This window comes from Gymnoscopelus microlampas (assembly GCF_963454915.1).
Source record: "Gymnoscopelus microlampas genome assembly, chromosome: 10".
Taxonomy (NCBI): domain Eukaryota; kingdom Metazoa; phylum Chordata; class Actinopteri; order Myctophiformes; family Myctophidae; genus Gymnoscopelus; species Gymnoscopelus microlampas.
Genome location: NC_139947.1, coordinates 42883943 through 42908075, shown reverse-complemented (window position 1 = coordinate 42908075; position 24133 = coordinate 42883943). Strand labels below are relative to the sequence as shown.

Below are 24133 nucleotides of genomic sequence, written 5' to 3'. Positions count from 1 at the left end.
ACATTAACAAATATAATAATACATAGCTACAGTACATAGAATATGTGACCAGAGAAGTCAGAGTACATAATAAATGACATCAATAGAGCAGGTATTGGTTGAACTTTGACGTCTTAATCAAGATGGTCTCACCCTCATATGACCTTTAAGTTCTCTCAAACCATTCTACAGCACGTGTCATTGGGCACTGCTGTCAGTCCTGTAGAGACCACACTGCATTGTTGTTTTGATTCTATATAGGAGTTGAGATCGGGGCTGCCATGGCCTAAATCTAGTTGAATGTGATCGTTGGATGTGGTCTACCTGTAGTGTCTCTGTCTTATGACACTACAGGTACAGAATCTTTACCAGATTTTTTTATACTAACATTTTTCTTTTCTTGTTTTCAACAGGAAACTTCTGCCAACCAGCTTTTTGAAACAATGTTTTCTTCCAAAACAAAATTGCTACCAATTAGGAGCAACAAACAGATTAATTAATTTTATGTTGGACTTGGCATTTGCCTTCAGTCCTGATTATTTAATTTTGATTTGATTTATTTAATTGCTTGCAACAATCATACACAGAAGGTTAAATGACAATCGAGGATAAAAAACACAGTAAAGTCGACTTATTTCCACTGTGGTCCCCAGTGGACTTATCAGCCTATCAGATTTAGCCTATAGAATAAGGTGTGTGAGCAGAGGACAAAGTTGGTTCAAACAATTAAAAATGTATATTAATATATAAACATAACGCATTTTATTACAACCAGTGAGAGGATCTATGCACTATTGGAGATCGATCAAGTAAAATATCTACCAACAGGCATATTTTTCCTTAGGGTTTCCTTTGTAACAAGAACAAAATGACTACAGCTTTATGATAAATTCATGTACATGTTTACAAAAGAGAAATTAAATAAATTACATTAATGAACCACGCGCACTAAGCTTTACTTGTCATTCAATACCAAAACAGTTGTTTTACATAATCAGTAGCCATATGGAACTTATTCATAACCAGAAATTAAGTGACTTTTGAATAGACTTAAATCACATGGATTCCTTGTTTGCTACATGAAACTATCAGCTCAGTGACGTTTTTGAACGGTGGCTGCTTTATAACTCCTTTGTTTGTAATATATAATCTGTATACTTTACAGCACAAGCCCGACAGCTCCCCAACACATTCCTCCTTTTGGAATCACGATCAAGGAAGAACACAAAACCCTCACAACAAAGGGCAAAGGGAAGGCATTGTCATTACAGCAGAAGTCTATTGCACAGGCATTTTAACATTAGCATTCAAGAAATAACATCTCAATTAAAAAGAAAATGTTGATATAAAAAGGCAAAGAAAGCTAGTTCTAGAGACATGCATCTCTATTCACAGTATTCATCAATCAAGACTAAGTAAAATATCCTGTCTAAGGTGATTGATTACATCGGTTTGGAGTGAATAGGACTGATGGTCATGAAGGCAGAACACTATTGGGGGCCACAGTGAATCAGTTGGCTAGTGTAAAGGCTGTAGCAGCAGCATTTGCCTGAAATTATAAAACAAGTGAAAATGAACAGCATGCTGTGAGTGAAACTAGGATGAGAACTGGCCCACGGCAGTTGCGTGACATCAACCATGGAACTAGGGCTGTACTGAATGTCACTTTGACATTCAAAGCTTCTTCAAGCTTCTTCATAAAATAAAAATCCTCAATTTGAAAAGTGTTATATCTGACTAATTTAGTTAAGATCAGAGTAGCCTCAACATTATCTGCAACTATGCAGAACCAATATGTATTATTGTTGTTTTTTTCTCCTAGCATATTATTGTTGTTCATCACTGTTACTTTGCTGCTACAATGTATGCGGAGCCAAATAAAAATACTTTTTATACTCTTATGTACCTGTACACAAGATGTAACAATAAAGAACCTTGAGCCTATGACTGAAGCTTCAAACTATTCGGTGCAGCCCTACATGTAAGGTTGACTCAGCCTAAGAACATGTCTGTAACAAGTAGGGTCTAACTCAAGTGCAAAAAAAGGCAATCTAGCCTAACTTCAGCAGAACTTGAGGCAAACCGTTTCAATGCAAAAGCTGGAAAACAGCCCAACGCCTCATTTATGCTTCGCCGTACGCCGGTGTCACATAGCGAAAATAGCAGATTTACAAGCTCACGACGGTGTGAGCTCGTAGATCGTTTATATTCAGTGCGTGAAAGCATCATACAACGAAGTATAAATCAGGTTTAATAGTCTCTCTATTTACTAGAAGTGATCTTGTCCAGTCCTGGCCAGGCGGGGATGTAGTAGCGAGGCAGAGTACCTTCCAACAGCCTCTCCATCCACAGCCCCAGGCGGTCCAGCTTGTGGTGGATCTGCAGGGTGGCCATGGATCGAGATCGGCTCGTCCTACGTGGCGGCTTCCCCCCTGTGGTGGCCCCTTCATCCTCGGACGACTTGCTGTCCAGATCTTCCCCGGTATAGACGGGCTTAAAAAGACAAAGGTACTTTTTGTGTCCATTGAGTGCCAGAACATAGCCGGTGTAGTCCATCTTGTGGGTTTCTCCCTCGTCCTCATCCGTGTCGATCTGCATGGCATCCTGGGCGTATTCCAGCAGTGTGTCCATCCACTCGCTGTGCTTGTCAACATTCAGGAAGGAGAAGTGCAGCGTTGCGCTCCTACGGAAGCAGAATGTGAAAAGTACAACTGAACCAATATCAATGAACATGATAGCCTGACAAGCTTTGAATAGCTGCGTGTAACCTTATCTCATCTACTACTCGAATTGGACAGTGTGTGTGTGTGTGTGTGTGTGTGTGTGTGTGTGTGTGTGTGTGTGTGTGTGTGTGTGTGTGTGTTCCCACAGCACAGAAGTTGTCCAATTGCCTCCAAACTTGGCACAAATATCGCTCATGGGTCGGGCCTTTCAACAGCCTGCTTTTCCCCCTTTCAATGTGCATACAATTTGTACACTTTACATAAACAGTCCATTACTGACCCAGATTGTGCCCACTAAAGGGCCCGCCCAACTGCGTGCATGTGCCTTCTACAGAGAGCTGGAAGGAGCACATGCCCCCATTCGCATTAACAGGGCTGCAATGGAAAGTGGGCTGCTTCAGGTTCCTCTGGGATCACATCCGCAAGGACCTGAGCTGGTCACATCATGTGGACACTGTTGCTAAGGTGGCATGGCAATGGCGAACTGCTTGGTATGGAAGATGCTCTACTCACGACTGCAAGCCAAGGCTCTACAGAGGGTAGTTAAAACAACACCGCAGACAGCACAGCAGACAGCACATCAGGACTGATCTGCCAACCTGGAACCTTTACACATGCTGCCTGGCTTCTCAATCACCATCAACAAAGGTCGGGGCCAAGAGAATTAATGAATTGGCATCTACCTGCGTCATGGCCAGTGCTACACTGCCCTCTCCAGGGGAAAGATGACCACCAGCATGAAGGTTTTTATTGTGGCGATGAAGAGGGAAGAACTACTTTAGTTGTTGTCTGTAAGTGATTCATTCAAATAAATGTAATAATAAAATAACATTCTGCAATAAATCTGCCACCTTTTCAGAAATAAAATTGCATGCTGCCTACATGCACGCCATATACATGATAAATATATATTACACTTGAAAGCGATGGGGACAGCTGGGAGAGCCGGCAGTGTTGCGGTGCTGGTTTTCAGGTAGCAAGGGGCCAAACACCCAAGGGCGCTTTTTCCTAATGATTAAAACGCATACATTCTTGTATCATATTGTTGCTGTCAAGTGGAAAAGTAACAAAAACTGTTACTTTTCCGTAAACAAACAAAATAACTTGTGTTCTAATGGATCCAATATTATTTAGCCACAAGCTCTTGTTAATACTTTTGGTAAAATATGTATAAAACCTAAAGACAGACTAAACCACTTTCAACCTGGCGCGTATTTTAAACCTTTTTTAAAGATAAAAATCTTTCAAAAATAGCTCAATTGGAAAGGTAAGGTTCCCAGGGTGAAGCTTTCTACTCTTCATGCACCTTATGCCAAGGGAGGATTAAAACTCCCTAATTTCAGACTTTACTACCTAGCTGCTCAGTTCCGTTCGATCTGGTGTTGACTACACTCGGAGGGTAACGAGGCTAGATGGTTATCAACCAACAGGAATTAAAAAACATTCCCTTGAAAGTAATCCCCTTTTTAGGCTCTAAAAAATACCTTTATTTGGAATGTAACCAAGAATCCTATAATTAAATATCTCACTACTCACAGATACTCCCTTTTGGAATAATCCAAGAATTCCTTACCCTGGCTCGGACAAAACACTTAGAAAGGTGGATTAACAGTAGAATTGAGACAGTCGATGACCTATATTGCAAATGCAAAGACGTCTTTGCAAGTTTCCAACAACTATCCGAACAATTCAACCTTCCAAATATTTCTTTTTTCAAATACTTTCAGATCAGAAACTGGGTTCGTAGTAACTCATCAGACTTCCCACACATGCCACCTGAGTCCCTGTTTGAAAAACATGTTCTCAGTAAACTCTGCTCTACCACTAAAGGCCTGACATCTTCTATATACAGTATGACATAATGATTAGTTATCTACCACTCTACAATACTATGCCTGTAAAGCAACAATGGGAATCTGATTTGGGGTGCATCTATGATGACATTGATTGGAATAACATGCTTGAATGTTCTCAGACTTTCTTAATATCAACTAAACACAGACAAATGCAGTTTAAATTTAAAAAAAAATATTTATTACATTTTTATCCCACTATTTTGTAACCCATTTTTTCAACCTGTGCCAATTGTCTAAGTAATCCTGGGTGCTACTCTCCCTCTGCCAGTCTAGGGAGATCCTTCAACGCATGAGAGCTAGCAAGCCGCTTCTTATCACCTGACAGGGGGGAGGTTCCCTGGTTAGACGTAGCGCGTGGAAGGAACACGTTATTCCAACCAGTTCCTTTCCCCTCCATCAGGCACCCTGGCTGACCAGGGGGAGGCAGTATATATACCAGGATTACTGCATGTTTTTGTGAGGGTACCTACCCTAGGAAACACAGGAGAACATGCAAACTCCACACAGAGAGGCCCTTTCACCAACCCCACCTAGGGTATGGGTGCTGATGACGCGGAGGAGAGAACACGGCCCCAGCGCCCACGGCTTCCCCGGCGGGATTTGAACCAGGACCTTCTAGCTGTGATGCGACAGCGCCACCGTGCCCCCGCAGTTTAACATTTTTAATTACTATGCTCCACAAAGATTTCATAAAATATTCAATAATGATTCCCCCAACTGCCAGAGATGCAAAATCTCAGATGAAGATTTACTTCATATGCTGTGGAGCTGTCCGCGTTTGGAGGAGTTTCTGGCTGGCACAGCTGGGATAAAATGTATTCTTCAAAACTGGAAATCTGAAAACTCTCCCTCTCAGAGACATTGGTTGAACGAATTGACTCCCTATTGTACTCCTGAAAGGATTTTATACAATGTAAGGAGGAAACCTGCAACTTATGAGAAAATATGGGGTTCTTTTATATCTTTGTTACCATCACTGCGTCCTTGTAACTAAATTACATATTGTATCATGTTTTAATGCAAATATAAAGATGGAACTTGTACTGTACCTAGGGTGTGTGTGTGGGTTGTTGTTGATCAGCTCACCCTGTGAAGGAGTAGACCTCTTTGGCAAATTTGCTGAGGAGAATGTTCTTGGAGGCATCTGTTAGGACAAGCACTACATTCATGTGTCCAGGCCTCAGCTTCACCAGGTTGCTGGTGTATGTAATATCTGTCAACTCTGTCACCTCCACAAAATTCTTCTTAGGCGGCCGACTGAGATACATAGAAAACATTAGTTCATATTAGGTCTGTGAGAGTGTTCAATCCTGTTATGGAGAGAGCTTGATGTTTAACCACATAAACAATGGTTGCGTTATATACAGTACTTGAGCGTATTATATCCACTGTATATACTGCAATATAGACATTGGCTTACCTTGAAGTGGTACTGGCACCCTGTGACCCATTTTCTGTGTTTGTTCCATCTTTTGGTTTTGGTTTTGTCGGCTTATCTTCACTTGAGTCACTGAAATCAGAAAGAAAGGCTACATTTCTGAGCAAGTTTTCTCTTAGGTCGTGCACTGGAATAGAACTCATTAATACGATGTCTTGATTTTACTGTCCCGTCTCCATCTTGTACGAGAGTTTTTGTGTACTGTGGACTGCATGAAGATGAGTGTTGAGTGGATCTAAACAAGTAAATCCTACCTGAAAGCCTGGACGACTACAGTTCCAAACAAGATGAACAAGGCAGAGAAGATGAGAGACAGAAGAGGCATCATCTCACGCCTGCAAAAACATCAGACATGTCTTAGTACAAGATTCAGTACTCACATCTCAGTCTATACAATAGTATATGGTAGATCACAATCTAATAAAGTTGCTGTTTTTTCTCCTGATATTCTACAAGAAAGCCACATTCTAAAATAATGATTTATATAACAATATTTGTGATTGATTGATTACTGTGTACTGTGTTTTACTGTGTTGCTACACTTTACCGGCATAACTGAATTAAATGAATACTATTAATTAAAAGCTAACACTTACCAGTTATTATGCAGAATGTCATCGATGACTTCAGTAAGGTAGTCATAAGATGCATAGATCCACCGGATTACAAACATCTGTAATATAAAATTTTATATTTTTTCCGATTAGAATTGGTTGATAGTTAAATGTAAAATTAACTCTGGAGCTGTGAAGAATTAAATTAAGTCTTTCCGACTATGCTCAATATTCCTTATTATTACAAATAATTTACAGAGGCAAACTCGTTGTTGAGCTCCGGTAGCATGGCATCATAGTTGAGGATGGAAGGGTCCTTCTGGAGTCGCTGCAGCTCTTCCACAAGTCGCTGCCTGTCCTCGTCACTGCCGTTCCATGCCGTCACCGGTTTGTACAGTACCTTCCCTGCAGCATTCCGCCTTTCTAGGATTACAACCTGCACGCGGATACAAATCCACACCACAATGCAGTCAGAAAGCATACAAATAGAGGCACACGGAAGGACTCTAAAGTCTAGTCCATTTTTTTAAAGGAGCAGGTCCTCCCAAAAAACATAAAAAAACATAAAAGAAATTGAAATAAAATATAATGAAAAAATACCCACCCCTGCTCTAATCCCAGGTCCCAAATGTACAGTATTACTTTATTAAATTTTCTATAGGCATCATTTCATACATTTTGTATTGAGTGCATAGGCAACTAAAATAGCTGCACTGTGCTGCACTGTAAAACCGTGTCAAAGTGTCCCTGAGCAAGACACTTAACCCCTAACTGCTCCCAGGGTGCTGTTAAAAATAGTCGCCCACTGCTCCTAATAGTTAGGAAAGGTAAACGCAGAGTATGAATTTCAGGTATGTACAAATGATGTACTTGACAAAAATATCCCTACAACAACTAAAGGGGTCGGGGACACAATTATTCATATTATTATTATGAACAAAAGACTTCTTGAGAACAAAAGTTCAAGTTTCGGGGCGTCCAGGCGTATACCACATATGCTGATAATCCAGCTTAACAGCGTGTCGCGGGTTCGACTCCCGATCCTTTGCTGTGTGTCACCCCCCCATCTCTCTCCCCATTTCATGTCAGCCTACTTTTCCTATCAACAAATATCTTTAAAAAAATATATTTTTGAAGGATTCCAAAAAGTTCTGAAGAAGTTAATGTAAAGTATTATACATAATACCAATAGCCTATGCATTGAAACAGCAAAGACATCAGGTCAAGAAGATAAATTCAACATGGCAAAGCCCTGGCAGCACATACAGTATGTAGCCATGGTGGATCAGCATGTACCTGTGGTGGTGGTGGTGATGGCGTGTCATCTGTGTTCTGCATCAGGACATCACACAGTGGCTGCTGGAGCCTCTGGTAGACATAGGCAAATCTCACCACCTCATTGTTGTTAGTGGAGGCAAATGAGAGGAAAGCCTCGTTCCCAGAAGAAAATGTATCTTCTTCACCCGTCATTAACAGGACACAGTATCTATAGCACAGACATGAATCAGATTGGATAAGTAAACACTCAAAATAGGAAACAAATAGCAAGCCTAAAATAGAAGATTGTAATGAGAAACAGTACAAAACTGTAATCAAATGTTTCCTGGATTCTTATAAGATTTTTAATTCCCCTCCATCAGGCCCCTCTTGACCACTTCATTCTTGCAAAAAATACCTAGGTCTCAATGTTTTTACTGTTTAGATCAAGGTTAAAATAATGCATTTATAAAGGCACACACACACATGTATGTACACACACACTATATCCCCTTTAGGAGACAAAGAATTAAAGCATACTTCCTGCGTCGATGGAACTGTTTGACAGGGCAGATCTCATCAAAGAGCTTCTGATTCACCAGCCGTGGAACAAGAAGAAATTTGTTGTTTGATATGAACTCATCAATAATTAGCTTTTTCATCCCCTTGGCCTGTGAAGAACGACATGTCAAAAATAGATAAAACTCAATATTACAGATGTCTAACCATTGCAGATGTGAAAAACACATCAATACGATACCTATATTGTTACAGTATTTAGATGTCATTTAATTATTAAATCAAACAGGTGAAAATTACTCAGTCCTCCTTCTGTCCTGTAGTTGTCTAACCTGTATAATGTCAGCTGGCTTGTCTGTGTTCTCCTTGAAGACCAGCATGGTGGGTGCATATGTGTTGATGTTGAACTGTTTCAGCAGATTAACCGTTTCCGAAAGACCCTGGTCCACATAGCCAAACTGCAGGTAGTCTTTATAGGCAAATGCTGTCAGCTATGGAGAAGGACAAAATAAACGTGTTCACAACAAATACTTTTTTCCGTGGAAACCTTTCTGGGGGGAACCTACTTTATACAGCAGAGGAACTACAGGCACTTGGTCGAAGAGAAGTACGTGAGGCTTGTTGAGCTCATGCCAGCTTTTCAAGAACTGGAGATCATTCCTGTCTGTGACCTGAAACACAGTTGACAGATATACATTTGTTGATGAATGTAAGAATGTGGTAGAAAGAGAATTAATGAAAAACCTTTTCCTATGATATTCAATATTCAATTATGTTGTGTTCCTCTCTGTAGGAAGAAATCACTTTATAGTATTATACTATTGTATCATAATGAACACAAGTATTTTGTTGTTTGTCAATACCTTCTCAACCAGTCTCTGGGGAAGGAGGTCTTCAACAAACTGCCTCAGGTGCTCCTTTGCCAAAGCATAATGGAAAAATGTCACTTTGCCATTAATAACCCCAAGTATTGATGGTGTGCGGTGAGCACCAAGGTGATTGGCTAGCCGTCTTTCATAGCCCACATCCACCACGCCAATCCCCACTCCTGTCAAAATCACACACACACACACACACACACACACACACACACACACACACACACACACACACACACACACACACACACACACACACACACACACACACACACACACACACACACACACACAACCATTAATGTCATAGATGTCCACCTTCATGAAGACTAAGCCAGGTGAATAGTATAGCTCAGTGGCACTGGTTCTCAACTCTGGTCCATGTTTTCTCTCCTACCAAGAAGTTAATTACATTCACCTGGTGTTCTTCTACTTGCTGTCTAAATTAGCCTGGTTACTTTGCTTTTTCAAACCTGAGTAAAGGAAGTGGATGAAGTCGCATCTTCCAGTGCGGAGGTCCCACTCGTTAACTGCTGGACTCCCCATGTTTCTATACGACACCGCTATGCTATTGCAGTTGTGCCATTGGCCACCACCCGTGTTTGTTTTTCCCTGAACCCTCCAGCAAAGTTACCAGACCTTTAAGGTCTGGGTCCCAGATGAGTCTACACAGAGGTAAAGTAGAACTGTGAAATCAATTAAATCAGTAGTGCTTTAAGGCCTGAGTAGAAAATCATTAGTAGAGATTATTTCAGTCTTTACCTAGTGTCTCCATCTCCTGCACCACCTCCTTCCAGACAGGCTCGATGTGGATGCAACTGAAGCACCAGTCCGATGTGATCTTGATCAGATATGGTCTCTTGAAGCTGTCGGGCACCACATCGTTGACATACTGGTTAAAGTGTAGTGTGTATTTGCTGTCAGCAAAGTCCCTGCTGTTTTTGTTGTTGAAGGGAAAGTTAAAGAAGGACTCGTCAAAGTAAAAGTTGTCATGGCGATGGCTATGGTGACCGTATGGCTGGGTGTCGTCAGTCTGTCCATATCGGTCGAAGTTGGCACGTTTCTCTTCGTTGGATAGGATCTAGATATTTGGGAAGAACATGTGGTTATATTAGCCATGGTTCACACGACGCTTGAATACAAGCGTCATGGTGCCGAGTCCCCCTGGTTTATAGTGGTGTTCGATTTTTTTACATTGCCAACTCTCACATGTACATAAACGTTCAGATTTCAAATATAAAGTGCTTACCCCCGAGCCATGGATGTTACAAGGCGATCCGGACCGTGATAAGTACCCGTATCTCCCATATTGTTCAATAAAAAGCATTTTAATCCCATCGCCGGCCATTTTTTTTTGTAATGTATCAGAGTGCAATACACCTCCCAACCATTAGTGTCGCATGGTTGAAAGTATCGGAGAAAATTTGGTGAAAATGGCCAGCGATCAATTTAAAATGCTTTTTATTGAACAATACGGGAAATACGGGTACTTATCGCGGTCCGGATCGCCTTGTAACATCCGTGGCTCGGGGGTAAGCACATTATATTTGAAATCTGAACGTTTATGTACATGTGAGAGTTGGCAATGTAAAAAAATCGAACACCACTATAAACCAGGGGGACTCGGCACCATGACTGTCATGGTATGGTGACCGTTGGTCAGTCTGTTCCAAAGAAAAACTGAAAGGAAAGTCTAACTGTTATGTTTGTTCACTTTCATAAACAGCATAATAACAACTCAAATGATGATAGACAGTTTATCCATTTGTCTACTTATTCAGCACACTTTTCTACAGCACGGTCCGCCTGTGATGACGTAACCACCTGTCTTAAAGGAACAATGAACTGCCAAGATAACAGTAGTGCCAATACTTTATATATTATTGAAATAATGTATTCTTGACCTAAATACATAACACTAACCTCATAAGATTTGGTGATCTTGATGAACATGTCTTCTGCATCTGGGTTTTTGTTCTTGTCTGGATGCCTTTGAGGGTTGTGGATGGGGGGGGGGGGGGGGGGGTGATAGGACAGTCTCCATTAACATACTGTACGTTTAGTTATTAACTAATGGCTATTTCATTACTGACGTAAGCGTAAGAATATCTCTGTCTCTTTTCGACTACACTATACACTCATTTGCTCGGTTTCAGATAAGGTTCTCAGAACCTAGTCATTTGGGTCCTGATTAGGAGGTTGTACTAACCCTGAGTTCTGGGAACCCATTACTCAGAACTTATAACTTCACTATATAATAATTAGATTTTCTATTTTTCACTTTATGATTTAAAAAGAAAAATACTATATATTTTTTAATCATGCCCCCCCCCCCCCCCCATCCATCATAGTGGAAAAGAGCCATATGGTTACTGTAAAAAGGGAACTGGTACCATTCTTTAGCAAGTCGCTTGTAGACTTTCTTGATCTCAGCTTGGCTTGCACTTCTGGTTACTCCTAGGATTTTGTAGGGGTCCGCCTCATGTGCTCCATATACTGATCCTGTCAGGAGCACCAAGAGGACCACCACAAAAGCCAATGGCAAAGACATCCTAAATCGTACCATAATCGTCATTCGTCACCTAATAATGTAAAGTATAAGATGCACGGTTAGTGGCAATTTCTTCTGGGCTCAATCTGGCATTTTGACAATTTCCCCATTGAAATGTTTCCTCTGAGTATGCTGGCAAATATAAAACAAACTCTGCACTTAGCATTGGATCAAGACTATATGTATTTTATCGAGTCTGACTTTTACTTGATCATAGATATGCAAATGTCAAAATCGATCAAATACATCTATGATAGTCTTGATCCGAGTCTACTCTGCACTGTACAGTATGATACAAATACAATGTTGGCATTAATGATGCAATGCCAATACAAATGTGACAAGTAATTAAAAGCAAAAATCTGAGACCCAAACCAGCAAATTAGCCAAAGAAAACAATGTCGAGCAACAGAAATACATCATTACTAGCGTTATCCAGACTGCAACAATGCTTGTTAGATGAATTATCTGCTAGCTTGAGGGGGGAAAACATCCATGCATTGTATCCCCACACAAGTTAGCAATAGCTAGCTTTATCGCGGCCATAATTATGCATGTATAATCAATCACCTCAAATAAATAGGTTCAACCGATTCTACGCCACATGCTTAACGTCATGATGATGACTGCTCCAAATGATGCCTGTCAGCAGGTTGCAACGGGTGTGTGAGTCAACAGCATCACTGGCAGGTCCGAAGATGATGCTGTGACGGGGGAGGAGCTTGGGAGGAGTTGGGGAGGAGGGGAGGGGAAGCAGCAGGGTTGCCATGTCCGCTTATTATAAGCAACGTTGGGCTTGTTTTTCTGTAAAGTCGCTTGTAAATTTGGTGGGTTGCGTTTTTGTGGGCTTGTTTCTAAAGTATTGATTGATTTGATTGAATTGATTGATTGATAGAATTCTTTATTAACAGTTTGCAAAAAAACACAAAAAGTGTAGGCAAAATGATGCTAAAAAGGAAGCACTGTGGATTGTTTCCATTGGGGAATACAAAAGAAAAAAAGTGTAGTTGCTTATCTGGGCTTTATTCCTAACGTTTAAAATATCAAACCTTTTTTTTTTAATAGCAGATCTACAAGCTGTAGATCACAAGTTGTGAGCTTGTAGATCGGCTATTTTCATTAAGCTTATTTTCGTAGACCAGGTTGCTTATTTCTCTCGAAAAATCTGGCAACGCTGGGAAGAAGGCGAAAGGAATGCTGGGAGTTTGAGTATTTCAGGTAAACCTATGTTTCAAGGGTATGTTGGATATACTTCACCGTGCAGCCTTCTCCATGGGTATGCGACTATGCGCCGCCCCCGAGTGTTTCTCAGTGGCGTTTCTGCATAGCCGCATGAGTACGTCGGCAGGCGGGGATACTAACATCACGCACACCACGCCCAACCAGGATACTGTCATTGTAGTCTTACATTCAACCAATCAAAGCCACCGCTGATGTAAACAAGGAAATGTGGAATGCAACTGCAATCGGAACGAGGAAACTAGCTGCAAGTCTCTACAAGTAAGTTGCTGCTGGATAAGAAATAATACGTTCCCTTGATAAGGTATCCGACCATAAGTGATTAGGTTTTGCAGTGACTGTCTTGTATTTTATTGTATTATTGTATGTCTTTAAATGTCTCGATGAATTGAATACACAGGACCACTAGCCTTGGATCAAGATTAGCTGTAGTATACAACCCTAGACGTATTTATGATTCTGACGTAACGTCAGAATCATAAATACGTCTACGAGGGTTGTATACTACAGCTAGATCAAGACTATCATAGATGTATTTTATCGAGTCTGTTTTACTTTTGATCAAATGTCAAATGTCAATGAAAATACATCTATGATGATAGTTTTGATCCAAGGCTACAGGACCACAATGGAAACAAGCCCTAGGGCTTTTTGTGCCTTTTAGCACCATTGTATGATCGTACCACGTACTATTTGCAAACTGTTAATAAAGTATTCAATCAATCAATCAAAAACACCATTTCTTTAAACTTTTACTTTAGTATCTGATACGAAATTAAAAGTCTAACTCAATAAAATACATATCTATGATTGTCTTGATCCAAGGCTAGTCTTGATCTAGCCCTGATACATGACTGTCATATATGGTCATGACAGATGACCATGGCTAGTCTTGATCCAAGGCTAGTTCCAGTTGTGATTGTGAAACAGGTAAAGCAATGACTCATGATCAACCTATCCGTTTCTTTCTGTTTTCACAGGGTGTTGTTTCTTGTTTCACATCTTCATCTTTATTTTTCAAAATGGAAGAAATGCACAAGAAGATTCTCCAGCGAAATAGGACCAATCTTGTGAGAGATTTGAAGCCATCGGATCTCTATGATCGACTTCTTGAAAAAGGAGTTTTCAGCCAAGACATGATTGATGAGATAAAGGTAGATGGCAGTCCTAGAATGGCTGGTGTTCCATACATGTCATGTTGTATTCCATAAAAACACAGCTATAGAACGCTCGATGCATTTTCGTGGAGTGGTACATCTCGCAGAATTCTAATTTGAAGCTCCATGTGTACTACTACTCACTCACTCACCTTAATTGTTAACTAAATTGCTGCGACATGGGGTCTTGTCATCTAGTTTCATAACTCATATCCATTTGAAAGTTCTGGCAGAAAATGTGTATCTCCACTTATCCACGAGATTCACATTCTATGTAGGTGACAGGGTCGTATTGACGTGGCACTGAATACATCATGTAAACTTCATCATGTAAACTTCCTTCAGTGAACTCATTATGGGACACAAATTGACAGGTGCGTTGCGGTTGATGCGGGGTAATTTAACACACACCTACAGTATTTATCTCTCCAGACCAGTGGGGCCACCCATACTATATGTGTGTTGAGATAGCTCTGAATTGGCTAGGCGTACTACAATGTATTGATTCTGTAGGCGGTTGTAATATTTCAGTAAAAAGCAGTCTGTTCAAGTTGTAATAAGCTTGTCATTCTATCCCCTATCAGAGCTCAGGGACCAGACGGGACCAGGCCAGACAGTTGGCCCTGGATTTGGAGACCCGTGGGAGTCAGGCTTTTCCGTTATTCCTGGAGTGTCTTCAGGAGACAGATCAGCAGAATTTGGCAGACCTCCTACAGAACGGACAGGCACCAATCCAGCCTCTACCTCCACCACGCATCCATGTTGTCCGTCCTGTGGTCCAGCCTCTTCCAGTTTGTGAGTGTGTGGTGCCATGCAATGACTACACCGATTTGTACTGTATACTACTACTAATAATAATAATGTTCTTCATTTATCCAAGTGAGATCACAATTTCTTCTCCCAAGGAAAACAGCTGAAGAACATTAATTTAGAGAGACAAAAAAATTTATTTTTAACATATCGGGTGCCGAACACGGTCTGAACCGTGTGTTTACATAGTAGCGCTCCGGTGCCGAACACGGTCTCTCCGCGCGACCGGGGCTAGTGCAGCTCTGGGAGCACCCATTGTAATCCTGCGAAGGAAGTGCCAGATCGCTCACCGGAAAAAATAATAATAATCCCATCCGCTTCCTGTCTATTTCCTACTTTGAAACGCCTATATCTCCGAATCCGTTTCCTGTGGGGAAAACCGGTCATGCGCGATGCGCGATCCCCCCCCCGTTGTAACTCGCGAGGGAAATGTTATGGTTCCAGGCTGTAGCCAGGTTCATGGCACAACATGAATCGATGCTTTTTTTACCGTGGATTTGCTTGTAACGCACGCGGAAGCTTTAAACAGCAAAGCGCAGTCAATGGGGAGAATGCTGGCACCCACGGTAAGTTGTTATGAAAAAATGCTGGCACCCGATAATTAATACCCAAATAAGGAATTTTATATGGTAAACAATTTTCTTTTTTTCATTAACAGCCTGTCCAATGGATGTTAATGACAAGTGCATAAAAGACCCTGTCTCTGTCCATCCAATACAGAGGCCCACCACTACTCCCACTCCATGTAAGATGATATGTGATTTAACGGTGATTTAAGGTTTTTTGATAAGAATGGGTTTTGGTTTTTGAATATTTCATAACTAAAATAATGTATTTATCACAGCACCTGAGAGGGAGTATGTGAGACCAAGGCCACCAGCGAGAACAAGACGTGACAGTATTCAGGTAAACGCACACTTTCTCTCCACCACCAAGAGAAAGACACATAGATGACTGTAGCTGCAAGGTGCACGTTCCTCATTGTGGCACATGTATATAAAGTTGTTATTTATTTAATCTCACATGCACGCATCACATATTTACAGCACAACTTGTTCTAAACCCTCCCTTTCCCTTTGATCTCTATGCTCACAGAGCTATAAAATGGATGCCAGCCCATGCGGACACTGCCTCATCATAAACAATGTGGAGTTTGATCCCCAGTGTGATCCCCAGCTGCGCAATCGCACAGGGTCCAACATAGATGCTGCCAAGCTGGAGAAAAGGTTCAAGGCCCTCAACTTTATTGTTGAAGTCAAGACGAACCTGAAGTATAAAGTGAGGATCATATTTTCTGCTAATCAATCCCTCTAGACCAGTTAATAAATAGTTAAATAAATATAAAGGTCTCAGTACAATGTAGAAAAAACAGGAGTGCATCTGTTTGGCTGGAGTAAAAATCCCCAACAAGGTGCTCTTTGGTACAAATGGGTGACAAAATACTCTTGTGGAAAAATTAAAAAGCCTATGCAGGGTAATTTTTTATTCTTGCCATGCATTAGCCAGACTATTAAAGGCTTTTAAATTTTTCCATCAAGAGACCGCAAGAGTGCCTTGGTCTCTTCCCTTTTTTGCATATTTAAAGGTCTGATCCAATGTTTGTTAACATAATATTAATAATTATAATTTTGCTCCGCATTTCAGCAAATAAGACATGAGCTGTCTGCTTTATCCAAGAAAGACCATTCACAATTTGACTGTTGTGTGGTTATCATGCTGTCCCATGGGACAGAGGTAAGACTTGCTGTATTTTACACCAATAAATGAATGTAGCATAATACATACATACTTCTTTTTCTCACCCTCCTGTCTGTGATGAAATGGAGGTGTGTGGTATAGAATTATTATGACTATGTTATTTATAAAATCTAATTTTCCTTGTCATCCAATGGTCATCATTGGCACAACGTGTTGGCACTTTAATAAAGTTGTTTTGAATTCAAATTTAAATACACATGTATGTTTATAGGTGAAACACAACCGCTTCCCTGGGGCCGTGCATGGTGTGGATGGACCCGCTGTTCCCGTTCAGCTCATCACAAACTACCTCAATGGCCAGCACTGTCCGTCGTTACAGGGCAAACCCAAACTTTTCTTCATCCAGGCCTGTGGAGGAGGTAACTAACATGGAAGATATTAAAGAACCATACCGATGGTCTTGAATGTTCAGCTCATTAACTATGACTCATGATATACTCATGATTACTGCTGACCATTTTCCAAAGAATATCGTAGTTTGTCATGTTTCTGAGGAAACCACTAGCTTCCTTACTCTTCATTATAGTATGTAAATCTACTTGTAGAGCCTTGAGATATGTAAGCCAACATGCTAAATCTCATTGTACAGTTATTTTGGGTCAAAGTTACATTATCGTTAAGTTTAATGCATTTCTTTACTTTTTAATTTGAAAAGTCTTGTCTTAACACTTGGGGTGCCAGCATTTTTTCATAACAACTTACGTTGGGTGCCAGCATTCTCCCCATTGACTGCGCTTTACTGTATAAAGCTCTAGACTCCACGACGAGCAAATCCATGTAAAAAAAAAGCATCCATTCATTATACATAGAGGTCTTGTACAATCGGGGGAAAATAATTAAAAACATCGGTAATCCGTTCCATAGTTGCAGCCCGTTGAAAATAGTCAAAAATAGTCAAAAATACATTGTAAAAAAAAAGTACACAGGAGCCGAGATACAGGCTTTTGAAGTCATAAGTTAACCAGGAAGTGGATTAAAGTCTAAATCTTCGAAAAATGATATCTCCTGGTGCTGTGAAGGGAAATTTTTTTTTGAAAAAAAAAATATATATCATTTTTTTTTCAAAAACAGTATATATACGGTTTTGGCACTCAACAGTTGTATTTGAAAAGAAGTATATATACGGTTTTGGCACCCAATGTGTTAAATATTCCCTGGAGAAAGTATTGATTTTCCACCAAAATTCGCCCACGAATGTCACAGGATGTATTAACCGTACAATGATGTTTAGCTAAAAAAAAACTCTGCTTGCCCTACAAACAGGTATAATCACAAAATAAAAATTGCCACATGGAAATTGTTACACTATTTCAGCTGAATAGTTGTATACAGTAACTGACTTTTAAAGGTGCTATAGAGTGTAGACAACATTCAACCACTAGATGTCACACTCCACTCCACATCACAATATAATGTTAATATATGCATGCAGTTTGCACCATTGAAGTGTCTGTTTAGAGGGGAAAAGTACCTTCCCCAACGAAAACTGAAGCAACTGGATAATGGCCGCCGTGCACTGGCAAAAAAAAAATTGGACTAGACAAAATTATGCAAATGATTCTTTCACTAATCACTCTAATATATTTTTTGGTAAAAGTAATACTTTTATTCTGCAGCCGATCATCAGTCCAGTCTCACAAGGGATGCACCATATTCCCGCTAATCAATGCGTTGTGCCCAAGAATTCCACTCCTTAGCTCTCTCCTTACTACCACAAAAAAAAAGCCACCAACAACTCTTGACATTTTAATGACTTAGTAGAAAATTAAAAATCTAAAAAATAATATAGCCATCAACATGGAAATGGTCTGTTTATGTACAATATCTGGCTGAAGCTTTGAATAGACAATGAATGACAGGTATTGGTGCAGGAATGGTCCTTAAGTTTAAATAACACATTATAACCCTGTCAGGGACCGAGTTGGTCGGAAGGAGAGACACAGGGAAACGTGGTTGTTGGTTTAAAAGACTGTTCCTTTTTTTTGTATTTATTTTTCTTTTTGTGCTTTGTTTCAAAATAATCAAACAATAAATGTGCTCAAAATAAACAAATCAAACTAAATAACTAAACAGACAAACACAACTGAACTGAAAACTGGACTCACTAGAATGACACAGGAGGTGGACATATATCCAATAACACACAAACTCAAAAACCCCTGCCCCACCCCATGGTACAGAGGGACTGTGGTGCAGTCCAATTTGTCCAGATTAGCTGTATATCTGTAGCAGCTGATCCCCTCTGCTTTGGCCAGCCCATCATGTCCATATATGTCAGTCAGCAACCTCCCACAGAACTGGTAACTCCAAAGAAAACTCAGTCAAATCAAATGCAAATAAACTCATAGAAAAACAAACAATAAATTATGTAATTTCAACTTGTTAATAATGTTCAGCTTAAAATAAACACACTAAATATATAAACCAAAAGGAAGAGTTACCATACATTATAGTCTATGTGTGGCTGCTGAGTCAGCCATCACACACTCCCCCCCTTCGGAGCTCTCGCTGAAACAGCGAGAGATAATCTGAAGTCACGTTGAGTATGTGCTGCACTGTAACGCGGAAAGGTTGCATGGCCAGGTACCACCTTGTGATGCGGCGGCCATTGGTGTCCTTCATCAGCTGCATCCACTGGAGGGCTTTATGGTCAGTCTGGATCCCCTCACACTTCACGCTTCTCACTTCACGTTTCTCGCTTCACATTTCACGCTTCTCGCTTCACGTCGTTTCACGTCCCTCACGTCCATCACGTCCATCACGTACATCACGTCCCTCGCATCCATCACGTCCATCATGCAAGAGACGACACAAGCCATTTACCAGGTCAGCAGCCTTACACCAACAACCCCTCTCACAACACACTACCAGTGTGGTGTGAGAATCCACAGGTTGGCCCCCTCCATGCTGAGGTAGTGACGTCTGGACTCTGGAGAACCCTCTGGAGACACTGTTTCTTCGGCCTGTCGATCAGGTTCATCACCTGCCAGGTGGGCCTGAACAATGGCTGCCAAGTCTGCCAGTGTTGGCTCTTGGCTGATCTCCCCAGTGTCCCCTCCAGTGGCCTATCCTCCTCCTGTATTGGTCTTGGTGATCGTCTTCCTCCTCTGCCACGATTCATGGCTCAGGGTTTGGAAAAAATGTATTGAGAGAAAAAAAAACTGTGCTCTCCTCCGTTGTCCCACCACTGCCACCATCTGTCAGGGACCGAGTTGGTCGGAAGGAGAGACACAGGGAAACGTGGTTGTTGGTTTAAAAGACTGTTCCTTTTTTTTGTATTTATTTTTCTTTTTGTGCTTTGTTTCAAAATAATCAAACAATAAATGTGCTCAAAATAAACAAATCAAACTAAATAACTAAACAGACAAACACAACTGAACTGAAAACTGGACTCACTAGAATGACACAGGAGGTGGACATATATAGGGATGGGTCAGCCCACCGTTAACAAAAAAGGGGGAAAGACAAAGACTACTATTAAACACACAAACTCAAAAACCCCTGCCCCACCCCATGGTACAGAGGGACTGTGGTGCAGTCCAATTTGTCCAGATTAGCTGTATATCTGTAGCAGCTGATCCCCTCTGCTTTGGCCAGCCCATCATGTCCATATATGTCAGTCAGCAACCTCCCACAGAACTGGTAACTCCAAAGAAAACTCAGTCAAATCAAATGCAAATAAACTCATAGAAAAACAAACAATAAATTATGTAATTTCAACTTGTTAATAATGTTCAGCTTAAAATAAACACACTAAATATATAAACCAAAAGGAAGAGTTACCATACATTATAGTCTATGTGTGGCTGCTGAGTCAGCCATCACAAACCCATATATATCGAGTGAAATAACATGCAACCCCTGGCAGACCTTGGGTTTATTTTACAAGTAATGCTTTAGAATGGCTCTCATTTGGGATGTTTGATTTGAACTTTAATGATGTCCTCTAGGTGAAAAGGATACAGGCTTTGAGGTGTCCCCAGATGATGATGCAAGGCCATCCATCAGTGGAGCAGATGACCAGACAGATGCTCTCCCCATGTCCTCCAGTAGTGACTCTCTGAGTACGTCTGATGAAACGGACGCAAGAGCCACACTGCCCACACCTAGCGACATTCTGGTGTCCTACTCAACCTCCCCTGGTGTGTGTGTTTTAAATATAATATTAAATTATAATAAAAAAGGAACGATCTTGGACATACAGGGTTTCTACCCGACAGCAACGATATGCATAGTGCACATGTACTGTATACAGTATGATATCACAATCTTTATTATGTAAAAGTAGGTTCTTCTAGGTTGTTTACAGAACTGACCTGCTAATGTGCCTCTCACTGTGTGACGTCAACAGGTTATGTGTCTTGGAGAGACACTCAGGCAGGCTCCTGGTACGTAGAGATGCTGGATGGCATCCTTGAGGAAAATGCTGCTACTGATGATCTGGTCACAATGTTGATGATGGTGAGGTTCTCTGCATTTTCATGCAACATATCATATTAAGTTTAGGTATACAATGATGTTATGTTTTTTTGTTATTCTCTCCAACTATTAATGTTTCTTTAAATTGGATGGATGTTTGTAGTACACCTCTGTGGCATGAAATCAGGGTCTATTGTTAGGGGGCCTATTGCCTTAGCCTGGTAAACCCTCCCTCCGGAAATCTCATTTTCATTTGATGTCAGGAAGGAGTCTGGCATGAACGCCCATTCTGCAATATTGGGGAGTTTCCAGCGAAATCAGGACCTAACCGCGCCTATCAGCGTCGTCGCTCATCGTTCTGTGATTGACAGCTTACGTTGGCCAATCAGGTGGCGAGTTCGAGTGAGCCCGAATGAAGCCGAGTGCAGCCTGAGTGACGCCGAAAAAAGACGAACGGCAGCCATTGTTGTTCTGCGAGTGCCTTCACTTCTTACTTTTGTTTTTAAAACGGTCTCAAACTTCTTTTTTGAGGCACGGAATTTACTATTAAGATATCGTTTGGATAGAATTTAGTTGTTTAACTTCATATATGTGGTCAATTAATCATGACAGAGCCTATTTAAAAATATAAATTCAGAGAACCGGGAGGGGCGGGCTGTGACACGCATGTATCCGCATAAGGCAACCTATTTTGGGCTGGGCCGTCTCAAAAGTCCCGCTGCGTCATATTAGTGACGGAGGTCGTAAAAATCCACTGCAATTGGCTGAAGGGGAAAAACGATCATTGGCTGAAGGGGTTGTCAGTCAACGGTATTACTCCCGCCCAACTCCAGCCCGCAGCCAATATTGCAGAATGGGCGATCATGCCAGACTCCTTCCTGACATCAAATGAAAATGAGATTTCCGGAGGGAGGGTTTACCAGGCTACTATTGCCTATCTGTTAGTTTTCTTTTTCTGCAATCTGCCCCCATTATTGCTGCTTGCAGCTATATATTTTTTGATTTTATTTATCTCAGTTACCATTATAGTGGTTTATAATTCCCACATTGTGTTTTTATTGTCATGTCTGATCAATGACTATGCTTGTTTTCAGGTTAACAATGAAGTCTCTCAAAACTCTGCCTTGGGCCTCTACAAGCAAATGCCGGGTTCTTTTAACTTTCTCCGCAAACTTCTGTACTTTCAAACTCAGTCACAGGGACAAAGATCAGCATGATCCATGTTTACTTTTCTTTTCAAGGAAAACTTAAGGTAGGGTAAGTGATTTGTTTTGGTTAAAACAAAAGTTTTTTGTCAAAATTGTCAAAAGTTCCAATTTTGTCAGCTCATTTCTTAGTGCCATCACTTCCAACTTGTTTAATCTGTATTCAGGGGCGGGCTGGTGGGCCGCTGGGCCGCTTTTTAAATTTTTTTTTAATATATATTTTTGCTCCCGTTCTAGGATTATTAAGGTCGCGCAGCCCAATTATTAGTTACGTTAATGTTTGGGCTGGGATGCTTTTCAGCAGTGGCGTAATTTACACAGGGTTGCTGGGTTAAAACAGACCCCCCGTTGTATATGTATGTATATGTATCGCAAACTGAAAATACATTTTCTGTTTACTAAAGCAAAACAAACACTCTATAACAATGAGTACTATCAGAATATAGCTCTATTTAGCACATATTTTAACACAAAACATCACGTACTCTACCATTAATTAATATCTGTTTTAATTGGCATCTGAATTGTGAACATCATGACACTGTCTTCTGTGACTGTCTAAAAAGCCTATTTTATACCTTGTCACTTGCCAAAAATAACAGATTTTCTTTTTAATATACATTTTTTTGTTTTTATACTTCTTACTTTCTATACTTGTTTTCAGGGTAAATCTATCTATGTTTACTATTCCATGAACTGTCCAGAATCAGAATTTATTTTATTTGTATTGCCAGGTATGTCTTGTGGTTGGTACATTACACTGAATAATGACACTATCAAAACATGTTTTCAATATTTACATTTCCATGTACAACAGTAGACAGTAAAGCCAAACAGTGATACTGTTACGTTATTTTTGTACATTCTGCCCTTTCAGATCCGTTCAGATCGTAAACAGATCTTTCAAACTAACTGTCTGTCTAGAGAGGATTGTTGGAGATCTTGCTGGCAAAGAAAACAGTTGGTCTGACAGTAGATGGCCTTAAAGAGACACATTTTCCACTGACTGTATAAGATTCACATAAATCTCCAAAATGCAGTTATAGGGAAAACTACTCTCACATGTGTCTTCTCATCTTTTCCTGTATAGCTGTATGGGGGTTTTACTCTAAGGGCGTTGAACCCCACAAGGGCGGAAGCATTTTATATTCTTTGGCTGATCTTTTGCTCTTTGTCAGGGCTGTCCACTACAGCTGTGTATTCCACTTGGCAACACATACCGTGCTACAATTATTTTAATGAAATGACATACAGTAGAGCTGGCTAAATGTCAGGGTGATGACTCACCTGATGTCTTTGGCTCTAGGTCCCATGTCTAATTCTAATAATGACTATAGACTGTTAAGTGAAGCGTCCTCATTCAGAGTCGATCATGTTTGGGTTTTTTATAGCTTGCTGTTAAGCCTAGAGGTGACGTTATAAAGGGCTGATCCTGTGCTATTAAAATTGTGTTCCAATGTTGTCTCATAGCTTTTGAATGCATCTCAACTCCTGAAGGCTGATGTGTTCAACTCCATATCCACATGTAAATTCCATCTAGAATGTTTCTATGTAATCCCGGGAAAGGTGATTGTGTATAATGTTACTACTTGTACTTTCACTATTATTCGGAATTGTGATTGTTGCATAGTATTTCACTCTCACCAGTGTTGTAACAACAATTATAGTGAACATAGAATTATTGGAGACCAGTGGTTAGAGGCGGTAATGTCAAGGCAGAGAGAAATATAGTGTTCCTTGTCCAATAGATGGTGTTTGTGAGTCACAGAGGATTCAGCTTTCATTGCTAT

At 40.6% G+C, this 24133-nt stretch overlaps 2 protein-coding genes across 3 annotated transcripts; one reads left to right on the top strand and one right to left on the bottom strand.

The window, feature by feature from the left end:
* Positions 1–730: 730 nt before the first annotated feature.
* On the bottom strand, positions 731–12462 carry dnajc16 (DnaJ (Hsp40) homolog, subfamily C, member 16). Its single transcript, XM_084068416.1, has 15 exons — positions 12326–12462; positions 11598–11786; positions 11128–11194; positions 9967–10285; positions 9190–9374; positions 8893–8997; positions 8659–8817; positions 8348–8478; positions 7847–8036; positions 6807–6986; positions 6593–6669; positions 6251–6331; positions 5979–6068; positions 5645–5815; positions 731–2662 (listed from the first exon to the last, which is right to left on the bottom strand). The coding sequence occupies exons 2-15, from the start codon at positions 11777–11779 to the stop codon at positions 2242–2244; spliced, it is 2358 nt and encodes a 785-aa protein (XP_083924542.1). The 5' UTR covers positions 11780–11786; positions 12326–12462; the 3' UTR covers positions 731–2241.
* A 727-nt stretch (positions 12463–13189) lies between these two features.
* On the top strand, positions 13190–23800 carry casp9 (caspase 9, apoptosis-related cysteine peptidase). 2 transcript variants are annotated; one of them, XM_084068653.1, is made up of 11 exons: positions 13190–13255; positions 13975–14148; positions 14736–14946; positions 15620–15706; positions 15806–15867; positions 16057–16239; positions 16606–16695; positions 16931–17078; positions 20670–20861; positions 21071–21180; positions 22233–23800. In XM_084068653.1, the coding sequence occupies exons 2-11, from the start codon at positions 14017–14019 to the stop codon at positions 22353–22355; spliced, it is 1338 nt and encodes a 445-aa protein (XP_083924779.1). In that variant the 5' UTR covers positions 13190–13255; positions 13975–14016; the 3' UTR covers positions 22356–23800. The 2 variants fall into 2 exon arrangements, with proteins under 2 accessions (XP_083924779.1, XP_083924780.1); XM_084068654.1 differs by having other exon boundaries at positions 13250–13298.
* The last annotated feature ends 333 nt before the right edge of the window (positions 23801–24133 follow it).